Source organism: Belonocnema kinseyi, chromosome 6 (genome assembly GCF_010883055.1).
Source record: "Belonocnema kinseyi isolate 2016_QV_RU_SX_M_011 chromosome 6, B_treatae_v1, whole genome shotgun sequence".
NCBI lineage: Eukaryota > Metazoa > Arthropoda > Insecta > Hymenoptera > Cynipidae > Belonocnema > Belonocnema kinseyi.
The window spans coordinates 99,618,755-99,631,823 of record NC_046662.1 but is presented as its reverse complement, the minus strand read 5'-3'; the positions used below and the strand labels follow the sequence as shown (position 1 = coordinate 99,631,823).

The window sequence follows — 13,069 nt, the reverse complement described above, 5'->3', positions numbered from 1 at the left end:
AATAATTTTGATACAAAATTAATTGCTGTTTAACATTTTTATCGATAAAAAACATTTTATAAGTTTAAAGATGTTAAATGATTTAAGCTTTAAATGTTTGAGTAATTGAAAATAATAATCTGTTTAAACAATTTTTATAGAAAAGTAATTTTTATTCATAATGTTTATCGATAGAAACATTTGATAAGTTTAAAAATTTTGGATGCTTCAAATTTCCAATTTTTAAATAATTAAAAATGATTATTTCTTTAAACAATTTTTATAAAATATTAATTGTTACTAAATATTGTTATTGATAAAACAATTCATTAGTTACAAAATTTTGGACGCTGCATAATTTTAAATGTTTAATTAATTAAAAATAATTATTTCTTTATATAATATTGATTAAAAAATAAATCAGCTGATTTAAAGATTCTATCTATAATAATTTCGAATTTCGAATACAAAATTCATATTTACTGTATTTACGATTGAGATTAGTATATTTTGAGATTTTGTAGGTGTAGAGTATCGTAAACCATTAATGGATTAGCCGAGGCAACATGCCCATCATAAAATAGGTAATTTATGGACTACCTGAGTCGCTGACGTCAATTTATTTATGGGTTTTGGTAAAAATCTGATTGATATAAAAATTAAAATTTTACGATTTTCATAAGGTCGCATCCTGAAATCTATGAGCAACAACTGTTGTAATTTTCAGCGATAACAAACAATTTTTAGGGCCTGAAAGCAGCCCATGAAAATCATGGTTTTAAGCAAAAACTACCATGTTTGAGACTTAAAAAATTATCATAATAATATATTTTTTTAAATATTTTTATGTAAAGCACTTACTGCATTACTGAATAAGGAGTTTCCAAAATTTCATGCGATTCTATAAATAATTTATATGTTAGATCTAAGGATGAAGAAAAATGGACATTTTTCTATGTAAAACTCCGTAAGAAATTATTAACTTTTTTGGCACCTCTAAATATTATTTTAAAATTATTTTAAAAAATGGACATTAGTTTTTTCAGGTTTAAATAATCAAAACGAATCAAGGCGCAATTTCATCTGCTTGATACGTGCTTTGAAAAGTAATGTGGCATTTTGAAAAATTCAAAATGGTGAATTCAATACGGCGACTCAAAGGTATGTTTTACCTGGTACATTCCTCAAAAACGGTTTAAAAAATGTTTAAATTTTTTGAATATTCCTCCAAAATAAATAAATAAATAAATTATATATACATATATATATATATATATATCACCATTTTTTTACACCCTATCGAATCTCATATCAGAATTGGAAATTCAAAATGGCGGTTGTGTATTGTTCATTAGAGAAAAAATGTTATAATAATCTTATAGGGCATTTCGAAATCGAACTTTCCCTTCTCTCGCCTTTTTTTCATATCGTCCGTTATTTGGCTTAAAAGGTTTATTTTCGTGTGTTTTTTGAAATTTTGTAAATACTTTAACTATGGTAATTTTTGGTTTTAAGAAAAAAGTCATCAGGATAAATTATTCAAATTTTTGACTAATATAAATATCCGTACAGAAAATTTTTGAATTTTGATAAAAGTGGTCTCAAAGATATTCAAAATGCACTCACTTTTTGAATTTTATATCCAAAATAACTGGCTAGCAAACTTGATCTTTAGTTTACGACAGTAAAAGAGTATACCAGAGGCCAATCTTATAGATTGATTTCTTCAAAAGTTATCGTGCTCACAGACAGGCAGGCATAAATACAGACAGAAAGACAGACCGACAGACAGACACATTCGTAGAAACCTATTTTTCAGATTCAGCGAACTCAAAACGTGGACATTTGACAAAAACTGCGATCAAAAAGCAACATTTTTCTTCTCCTGACTTTTTTTCATATCGTGCGTTATTTGGCATAAAATGTTTATTTTCGTGTGTTTTTTGGAATTTTGTAAATGATGTAACTCTGTTAATTTTTGATTTTATGAAAAAAGTCATGCGGATATATGGCTCGAATTTTTGAATACTATGAATAACCATACAGAGAATTATTCATTTTGAAAAAAGTGGTTAAAAAAATATTCCAAATGTGCCCACTTTTTGCATTTTTATCCAAAATGGCTGGCTAACGAACTTGACCTTTAGTTTAGAAGGAGACTAAACGAGTGTACCAAAGGCCAATCTAATAGATTAATTTGTTCAAAAGTAATCGTGTTCACAGACAGATACACATTCATACATACAGACAGACATACAGACAGAAAGAGGCATTCGTAAAAACCTATTTTTCGGATTCAGGGGGTCTCAAAACGTGGACATTTGACAAAAATGGGTGGGGGGTGTCAAATTTTACACAAATCTAATACCTTCTCAGATAAGAATGTAAAAAGACAAGTTTGGTGGTCGATATTTGAAAACTTAAAAACATATCAAATCTTCCTTTTTTATTACACAAATTATAGGGTAGATGAGAATTTTTGGCAGGACCCCTGAAAACTACAATTTTAAATATACATAGTTTCATTTTCTAAACTATCGATTATAAGTTTTTCAGGTCATAGGAACTTTGTAAATATAAGTTATTAATAATAGCAGTTAATTTAGAAGTTGGTCAATTTATGAAGATTTTATTAATTATTGTAAAATATTTGATGCAGAAATTATTATTTGATGTAGCCTATAATCGCTAGAAAAGACTGTGAAGTTTAAAAGACGCAATAGGAAGGACATTCTTTTCAAGTTCATTCTCCGTATTTCTAATTTTTCCTATATAAAATAGGAAAGTATGCCATGGTCGAAAGAGCAAAGTAAAAAAAATTTCTTTCGCTGTTTAATATATATTATAGTTGCCCCCATGATAAATTCTATACATGAAACATACAACCAGATATTAATATTATATTCTAAGCTGAAAAAGGCGTGTTAGAAGAGAGCAGCGCTGGCGGGAATCGTACACGGGTCTGTAGGGCAGCAAAACGGAAACTTTTTCCTGAGATAAAACAAATTAAAAGATTTAGCAATTTAATTATCCGAATGAATCTTAGTACTAATTTGTATATTCAAAAAATAATTAAAAAATACGAAAATCTCATCTCTTACATACATTTGATGCTCACAAGCTCTAACAATTTTTTACTTTGAATTATTCTAATTAATTAATTAATCTCCTTATTCAAATTAATAGAGTAATTTTTCATTCAGAGAAATAAACTGTCGTGACATGCCAGTCGTAAAATAAAAAAAAACAAGATTTTTATCAACCACCTATGCATATCTTTAAGATGGAAACAATGTCCAAAAAATTGTATTATAAATCGTATATATTGGAAGCTAGTCGGCGGCGACTAGATGTCAAGTACCCGCAAAAATGTGCCTGCGCGGCTAATATAATATCTCATAATTATACTTACTTATACTTACTTTATTCCTCCTCTATATTTCAATTATAGCTCTAATCTCAGAGGGACAAACTGCTATTTCTCTTTTTGCCATAGGATTTTTGTGTGCAATTCCGAATAGCATTACCTCTTATTTTGTTGAAACTCCATATATTTATGTATTTAGACACGCTGATTACGAAAATTACAGTGAAAATTGACGAAAATTTGATTTTCATGATGAAAATGATAAAAACCTCATAAAAATCTTAGGTTTTCTCGTTTATCGCGAGAACTTTTGAAAACTTCAAAAAATAAACTAAACAACAGTTGTACAGTTGTAAACTTAGTCAAACTAAACATTTTATGTCTCATATACCCCTTCTCCTTTCCAGTTTCTAATGAGGAGCGGAAAGGCAAGGGCTCAGTGTCGTTCGATACGATCCTTTCTCGTGATCGGGTCGAGATCGCGTCGATTTTGTCTCGGTTCGGGATCGGGATTCCGATACCCGTTCTCGGTTTTCGCTCGGCTCAGCTTTGGCTCGGAAAGTCGATATATCGGCTCAGGATCGTGTCGGGTTTTCGATCCTCCTTCGCCAGATGTGTGTCTGTGACGTAGCGACTAGTAGTTCACAGTAGAGTGAAATGAAAAACGAGGTACAAAATTATGTATAGAATGCTATAATGCACCGATTTTGGATTAGTTTGTTTTGGAAAATTCAGGACTAAATTTTCTAGAAGAAGTTAAGAGTGGATTTGTTATTCTTTTTTATTTATTAAATTTTTATTTTAATGCAAAAAGCGAAAAGTGTTGAATTTTTGCATTTCATGTTTTATTCCCGTAAAAGCAATTGTTTTTATACTTCTCATCACTTTGATTCAATGCAAAGCGGTATAAGAAAAAAAATGTTATCTTCCGAAGGATATTGTTATTAGCAAATGTTAATAACAAATAATCTACATTAAGCATATTTGTTGTTAAAGTATATTCTTGGTGTACAATTGCTTGCTTTTATTGTTTGCATGATGCGTGGCCATTAAAATTGAGAATCAAATGATAATAATTACTTCTATAAACAAATTCTATAAACAAATGTACATCACAGAACTTGATAGACAACAAAAAATCTATTTTTCTTCTACTGTTATTGTAATGATATCGCCGATTATATTTTCCATAAAAATGATACTATCCATTGATATTTGTTTATTTGATAAGACAAATTATATAAACAAATCCACATTTTATACTTTTCCAAGCAAAAATAAATCGTTTTCTTCGAACCTTGCTGAAATTATATTTCGATTGACATTCAATGGAAACATTTGCTATGAATAAATATTTTTTATTTTATTAACAAATTATACATAAAGAAATGCACATCTTCGGCGTTTTCAAGCAAACATAAATTGTTTTTTCCAACCGACCCTGCTCAAATCATATTCTCAAATTTAGTTATGAATTAACATTTGTTAAATTGAAGAACAAATTAAATAAACAAATGCATATTCTCGGCGTTTTCAAGTAAAAATAAATCGTGTTTTCATCTGATCTTGCTCAAATTATATTCAAAAAATTAAGTTATGCATTAACATTTGTTAATTTTAGGAAAAAATTATATAAAAAAGTGCACATTTTCGGCGTTTTCAAGAAAAAGTATATCGTATTTTTATCTGATCTTGCTCCAATTATATTCAACAAATGTAGTTATGCATTAAAATTTGTTAATTTTAAGAACAAATTAAATAAACAAATGCATATTCTCGGCGTTTTCAAGAAAAAATAAATCGTGTTTTCATCTGATCATCCTCAAATTCTATTCAACAAATTTAGTTATGCATTAACATTTGTTAATTTTAAGAATAAATTATACAAAGAAATGCACATTTTCGGCACTTTTAAGCAAAATTAAATCGTATTTTCACATAATCCTGCTTAAGATATATTTAAAAAATTAAGTTATGCATTAACATTTGTTAATTTTAAGAAAAAATTAAATAAACAAATAAATTTTGAAAAAAACTAGTCAGATAGTCACCATGTCAGGCCTCAAGCATGTCGTATTATTTTGCACCATTTTCAAGAAATTCGTAAACTGTAAAGTACAAAGCAAACTGAAAAAAAATATTGACAGTAGAACAGTTTTAAATTTTAAGCGTTTAATATGAAATTACAACACATCTCTCATCAGGAATTGTTTTATTTAAACGCTAGAGCACTAACACGTACTATACAATAAAAGAAATGTGTACGAATAGAACATTTCAGAGAATGGAACTATTTTAATTTACCTGTGTAGTCGTAATTCAATTTTTGAAATGTTTCTGATCGAAAATTTTAGAGTTTAGTTGAAAGAAGATGGGCTGGAAGTTGAACTATATTGTTGAAAACTCGGGTTTTTAGTTTTTTTTCAATTAGAAATCATTTTTTCCCTGGGAATTAAAGTATCATTCGTTAATAAAAATTTAATTTTTTATAAAAAACAAAGGCAAGAGAACAATAATCAGTAAAGTATTCTCTTAAAAATAATTCTTATAAATAATAATATTGATAAAACAAGTAACTATTTGGTTGAAAACCCGTTTATTTGAGGTAGAAATGTGTTTTATAACTGAACATTCAAGTATTCACGTAAAAGAGTCATCATTGAATGCAAAAGTTTGTTTTTTCATTGGAAATCTCAACTACCTTGGTTTGGAAATTGATTTTTTTATTGAAAATTTAACTACATTCTTGAAAACACGTTTTATCGTTTGATAATTAATTTTCTCAAATGAAAAATTGAAGTTTGAAAATTGAAACTATTCCCTTCATGATTTGTGTTTTTGTTTAAATAATAACGTTTCTAACATATTGAACTTTTTGATTTTCAAATAAACATTCGTTACAAATTTAACTTTATTTTTGATAATTCATATAGTTTCCGAAAATTTTTTCTTTTTGGTGTAAAATGAGGTGTCTGGGTTGAAAATTCAACTCCCTGTTTTAAAGTTAAGGTAAATTGTTGTAAGTTCATTTTATTTTTGACAAATTCAAGTATTAAATTTAAAGAAAAACGTTCTTGCTTGAAAATTTATTTTATATTTAAAAATGTAATTATTGCAGTTCAAGGTTCATCATTTTATTTGAAAAGTAATTTCTCGAATTACAAATCCAACATTTTTTTTAAGTTCGTTCTTTTTGAAACAGAAAATTAATTTTTTAAATGAAAATGTAACTGTTTCATTTCTGGTAGGAAACTTATCTTCTTGATTGAAAATTTACCTCTTTCTCTAAAAATCCATGTATTTGGTGAAATATGAGTTTCCTTAAGTTCTTATGTATAAAATTAATGTATTTAATTGAATGTTGTACTACATGGTTAAAATTTCAGTTGATTGGTTGAGGGGCTTAAATATTCTGTTGAAAACTCTTTTTCAAGTTAAATATGACTTTTTTAATTAACAATTTAACCATTCCATTTTCTATTGAAAATTCAACTATTGAGGTTTTTATTTAGAATTTATCGTAGATATTTGGTTTTTAGATACAACTGTAGGAACTAAAGTATTTCTAAATTCTTAAAAATTCATATAATTAATAGAAAATTTCACTATTTACTTAAAAATTAGTCTTTTGGATTTAAAATTTGTTACTTGTGGTAAAAAATTTATTTTTCTTGGTTGAAAATTCGAGAGTTTTCCAACAATATCGTCTGTTTGTCAACATTTTTCGTCTTTAGTTCAACTATTTTTCCAAAAATTTGCACTCTGAAATTTTGAAGAATCAGTAGAATGCAATCTATTTACGACAATTCAGCTGTAAGTTGTTCATTTTTCAATATCTGATTAATATTTGCTCTTTTTAAATAAACAGTGCAATATTGCCACATACTAAAAAATATATTCTTATTGATTAAAAATATTTATAAATTGAATGAACGTTGAAAATAGTTGCTATAATCGGCATAATCGCACTTCCATGTTTCAAATGATTTAATTGTAAGCCAAAGTACAAATTTTCCACTCTCTACGAGGAAAAAATATTTCAGGATTTTCACTGTAGCCATAACCGGTTCAACCAGGCTTTGGAGGAGTCAGGGGGGAAGGAAGGACGTCAAAAAAATGTAAGAGTTTCCCCCTCCACTAGGTTTAAGTGAGAAGAGCACATCAGCCGACGGAAGATCGAAAACCCGATACGATCCCGAGCCGATATCTCGACTTCCCGATCCAAAGTCGAGTCGAGCTAAAACCCACACGATTCAAACCCGATACCGGAGGCTGAGATCGACTCGGGATCGACTCGGGATCGTGTCGATATCGGGAAAGATCGCTCGACGGCATAACTAGGCTAGGTATGAAATGTTTATCTTTATCATGAAATATCTCGAAAAATTTCATTCGCGCGAAAAAATTGGACTGAACATAAAATGTGTATTGTGACTATGTTTACAACTTTTGTGAAAATAATTTTTTTTAATTTAAATGTTTTGTGAGATAAGCTTAAAACTCCATGATTTTATGGGCTTTTTATGATTTTTATCATGAAAATAAAATTTGTTCCAATTTTCCGTATGGTTTTCGTAATCAACGCGTCAACATACATAAGTACACAAAGTTTAACAAAAAACCGGATGTTAGGGCTATTTGGACTGTGGCCAGTTTTGGGGCTGAACATGGACTCAACTCCCTAGACAAAGGTCCACTCTGAATGTAAATAGTCAAGTGTGAGTGAACACGCCCCCCCCCCCCCTCTCCCAGCTCCTCTCAACCATTCCATCTGCGCCCCTTGCTGATGCAGAAAAAAGATTTTAAAAGACTCCGTCGAATTGCGAAACGAAAGAGTAACAGCAGTCTAAATTTTTAGCATTAAAATGCATTGCATCGAATTAGATTCAACCATACCGAATGCGAGTTGGTACTTGAAATTATGAATGAATGCTTACCATAAGAAAGTAATAAATCGCAAAACATTCAGCCGCGTTGAAAGCAGTTTTGTGCTCGAAAGTAGGAATGAATAATTCGTATTCAAAAGGATTCGTAAGTATTAGAAAATTAAAGTTTTTAATAAATTTGATTATAATATTTTATTAATTATGCATTTTTATTACTAGCAGGGTGATGGAACATGTTTTTAATAATAAGCAATAATAAGTTTAATATTAAGTTAATTGAAATATGATACATTAATTTTTCTGTAATTTTCCTCAGGATTATATACCGCCTTCGTACTTATACGGTGAAAAATTTAATTATTAATAAATAAATAATTATAGTTATAGTATTTGCACATTTTTCCATCATTTTTTATGTACCTATTGCAACACAATTGAAGCATATTATCGCCTGAATATCGGCAAATTTTTAATTATTTTTGAAGAACGTTGTGAACTTCAAGAGCTGAAAATTTCAAAGGCTGTTTCCGTCTCTAATGGAAACACATTGAAAACTTTTTATACATTTTATAAAATCAATCAAAAGATTTCAGGTCGTTTATTAGAATTTTATATTATAACTGTATAAATAATAACTTACACAAATATTATAACTTGTACTTATATCAAAATTGTGAAGATACACGCAAATCGCTTACATCATGCCGGAAAAATTAACACAGTCTGAAAGAATTGAAATTTTGTTGACGGATTAAACTAGCTTACGTGATGTTATATTCCACATCGTAAAACTCATTTGCTTCTTCATTTGAAACTCGGTTCTCGAAACTTATTGTACTACCACTTCCTTTCCTAATCTTGCTCACCATTTTCCAATATAATTTTTGATTTCCCTCAAAATCTTTCTGCATTTTCTTATTTTCCTGCTTCTTTCTTTAATTAGGACTTTTAGTTTTCTGTTTTTGTCTTATAATCATTTTCTTATACATTTATCTCATGTACCTGAAATATTAAACTTTCTTGAACAAGCTTACAATAAATAGCAATAATAACCTTAGAAATATAATAGTTTCCTAATATAAATATTAAATATAAAATATTAAATATTAAACTTTCTTGAACAAGCTTACAATAAATAACAATAATAACCTTAGAAATATGATAGTTTCCTAATACAAACATGAAGAAAGAACTGATTACAACGTTCTTTCTTCATGTTTGCATTATAAAATTATGTCATTTCTATATGAATCCTTCTTGTTTGCAGATATAAAATGATTCTATATGTTTCTATTATTTGAGGTTGTCCTTAATTTTTCTTTTGGAATACGAGAAATTATTTTAAGTTTTTTTTTCCTAATTTATAAAATATTATAAACAAATTTCTTACCCAAATATATATATATATATATATATATATAAAATTAGAAATCTGCACAAAACAATGATTTACTGCGTACATAGAAATAAAAAAATGATTGAAATGCGAGTGCACAAAAACGTCGATTAAATTGGAAGTCATAAGATATAGAACTTAACTTACCATGACAAATCACTTTAAATGTTTTTATAATCAGAATTGTGAATATTTTAGAATTAAAAAAATTTGCTCTTTGAATAACTGGCAATATTAGCGTACATCCTATTATCAAATCCTTATCTTTAAATAATATTCCAATGACAATTTTCTAAAAAAATGTTAGTACACATTTTTTAATTCACTGCTTCCTTCTTGAAAGCTTAACCCAAGAACCACCTTTAATAGCAACGTTAAAATTTTTCTCAAACTTTATTGGATCAATTGTCTTTTCAGACCTTTCTAAAACAAAATTTTGCAAAATATTAACCAAGAGAATTTTTGTCTCCATGAGAGCAAACCTATTAGCAATACATTTTCTTGGACCGACTCCGAAAGGTAGATAAACATAAGGATTAATTTTATCCTTATTTTCATCGTTGAATCTCTCAGGGTCGAACTTGTCAGGATCTGGGAAGTATTTTGGATCATGATGTAATCCATAAATAGGAATCCAAATGGCAGTGTCAGGTTCTGCGATGTATTCTCTGCTCTCTGGTGTCGGTTTAGGTAAAGTGTAACTTTTCACGCAGAGCCTATCCGTCACAGGAGCTGGTGGATATTTTCTGAGTGTTTCGTTTATCACCATATCCATGTACTTCATTTTCGAAACAGTTTCGTATGAAATATCATTATCACCATTTTTCGTAAAACTGTTAACTTCCTCCCACAGCTTCTCTTGTATTTCAGGATTAATTGCAAGTTCGTGAGCAATAAAACACATTAGAGTTGAAGCGGTATCAAAACCTGCCAAAAAGAAAATAAAAGCTTGCGCAATAATGTCATCAATTGATAACGGAACTCCGCTATCCTTATCTCTGGCTTCCATCAGTAAGTGAATCATATCTGGTCTGATAATATTTTTTTCCTCTCTGGTTTTCACTGTATCGTGGACAATTTTTCTGAAAAATTGATCTGATGCTCGGGACAAAAAGGGTTCTCCTATTAACCTCATCACTTGAGGGCAAGTTCGGAAAATAAAAAACTTTAGCATGCGCCAAATACCGCGAAATGACGTCGCATCCTTCCCTCTTAAGTAAAACTCGTTGTCTCTATCCTGCATGGAATTGACACTAATCCCAAAAGCGGAAGTGGCAATTACGTCATTGGTATACCTCGTGAATGCATCCTTCATCTCAGCACACTTTGCTTCTTCGGGATTATCCAGAAAATATTGAACGAAATCACGAGAACACTTTGCAATCAATTCAAACATAAACTTCATCTTTGTTGCTGTGAAAGATGGACTCAGCGTATTCCGCATTTCCTTCCAACGGTTTCCCCGCAATGAAAATACATTTTTTCCAAAAATGGGATCCATCGTTTCATCGATGAAACTTCGATGATCGAGAAAATTGTCAAAGTTTTTCACACACGTTTCTTTTATCAGCTCTGGATCTCGGAGAACAGCTACTGGATTATTGAAATCCATTATACCCACGTATCTTGCATTCGGGAAACTATTGTACACATGGGAAACGAAATCCATGACAGTTAAACGTCGAAAAAAAAGGGCGAAATTGTTTCCGAGTATTGGTAGAGGCCTAATATAAGGAATTCCCCTTCGAGCCCAAAAATTCACTTTGCGATAAAGTAAAATTATAGCACCAATGGCGCCCAAAAAGAGTGTTAAGAGCAGTAGGATTGTCGACGACATGACGCGATCACGATATGAGTGAATCTCTGTGTGGACTAAGGATTGATGGGATAGGCAGTTAGTTGCTGCGTGCTATTTCCTCACAAGGTTATTTCGTCATGTATATATTGAGCTAGAATTACGTCATTCTTGCATTTTTCCAGTATCACACATTACTACATTGTAGAGTAGACCTCGTAACGAGAGGTATTTTCTTTGAATCGCAGGATCAATTCATATCACAAAACACACACAATCCGACCCAACCGTGTCGAAAGTCGACGAATCCGTGGTGCGACACTGTCGCGCTGCTGAGGATCATGCTATATTTTATTCGGGTCAGAGAGTTCAGAAGGGCCAGTTTGGCACAGATAACAGGTCGTCGAAGCAGGAAGTAAGGAGTCCATAATCAGTATCTCAAGTAATGTAAATGTAATGCCGGGGTCATTGGCAGGATAGTGAGGATACGTAAGTTCAGTGGGTATTACCGTTTTTTGGAGAAATCCTTTCTTTAGCATCATTTTTCTAATTTAACCTCAGAGTACTAATCAAATGAAACAAAACGTTATTTGTATTTAAAGGATAAGGTAATTCTTTTTTTGCTGGTTTGAAGAAGCTACCATTATTTCTTTAATGTGTTTTATTAATTTAATAGAAATATTCTTTTGATTTTTGAAGATTTTTAATATTTAGCGTATCTTATCCTTCTGTTTGACATTTTATTAAACTCATAAATTATTACTCATTTTATTACTCATAAAATTAATGATAAATTCATTTATAATGTTTCTTTTAGAGTACAAATTTTTTAAGTGATATAATTCAAAGTTGATGTAAGAATAGAAAAGGCTCCTTAACTGGAGCCGTAATTAAGGATCATTAATAATTAATTAAATAAATAACTGATCGATAAATAATAATTAAAGAAGAACAATCAATAGTTTTTAAATAAAAAGTCAATAATGCTTCCTCTTTGTGGAAGCAAATACATTTGATATTTATTCATATTAAGGAAGCAAAGCGTTCATAAAATGACCACCATCAAATTTTGAATACAAACCATGTGTAACACCCAAGATCGAACTCCCAGCTAGTTTATGTAAAGGATTGAGTTTGATTAATCAAATATCATAATATCACAAAACATTTATTTTAAAAATTCCAATTTTCAAATAATTTTTATTACAGTATTAGCAGTAATAGCAGATACTATAAATTCATTTTTTCAAACAACGGGAGGTACATAGATAAAAATTCGTTAGAATATTGATAGCTATCTCCAAAGAATATTTTTTATCTTTAAGAACTTTTTTAGTTTTGGTTTATAAGTAAAATAGTGAGTGCTACATTTGTTTATGTGGACGAGATAAATCGATTGATCTATTTCAAAGTCTGTTTAATTGTCTGAATAGAGCAAGCATAGTAGGTAAAATATTCATGTATTTTAACAACGTAAGGGAGCCAATTGTGGCCACTTAGAAAATGTTCATAACACATGAAATAAATTAAACGATTTATTTTTAAAGGAAATTTGACATTTAAATTACAAAACCGATGAAAAATTATGTATTCCTACAATTTTCTGGTTTTGGAAAAGTTTAATGTTAATTAATTATATTTTTAAA

General features: G+C 29.6%; 1 protein-coding gene across 3 annotated transcripts; it reads right to left on the bottom strand.

The window, feature by feature from the left end:
* Positions 1 to 8,821: 8,821 nt before the first annotated feature.
* Positions 8,822 to 11,515, bottom strand: LOC117174356 (cytochrome P450 9e2-like). Of its 3 annotated transcripts, XM_033363414.1 has the most exons (3): positions 9,776 to 11,515; positions 9,623 to 9,684; positions 8,822 to 9,234 (listed from the first exon to the last, which is right to left on the bottom strand). In XM_033363414.1, the coding sequence occupies exon 1, from the start codon at positions 11,463 to 11,465 to the stop codon at positions 9,951 to 9,953; it is 1,515 nt and encodes a 504-aa protein (XP_033219305.1). In that variant the 5' UTR covers positions 11,466 to 11,515; the 3' UTR covers positions 8,822 to 9,234; positions 9,623 to 9,684; positions 9,776 to 9,950. The 3 variants fall into 3 exon arrangements, with proteins under 3 accessions (XP_033219305.1, XP_033219303.1, XP_033219304.1); XM_033363412.1 differs by having other exon boundaries at positions 9,623 to 11,515; XM_033363413.1 differs by lacking the exon at positions 9,623 to 9,684.
* Between the last annotated feature and the right edge of the window lie 1,554 nt (positions 11,516 to 13,069).

Excerpts from the sequence above, each read along its gene's own strand:
- LOC117174356 (XM_033363412.1), bottom strand. The coding sequence starts at position 11,465 with ATGTCGTCGACAATCCTACTGCTCTTAACACTCTTTTTGGGCGCCATT.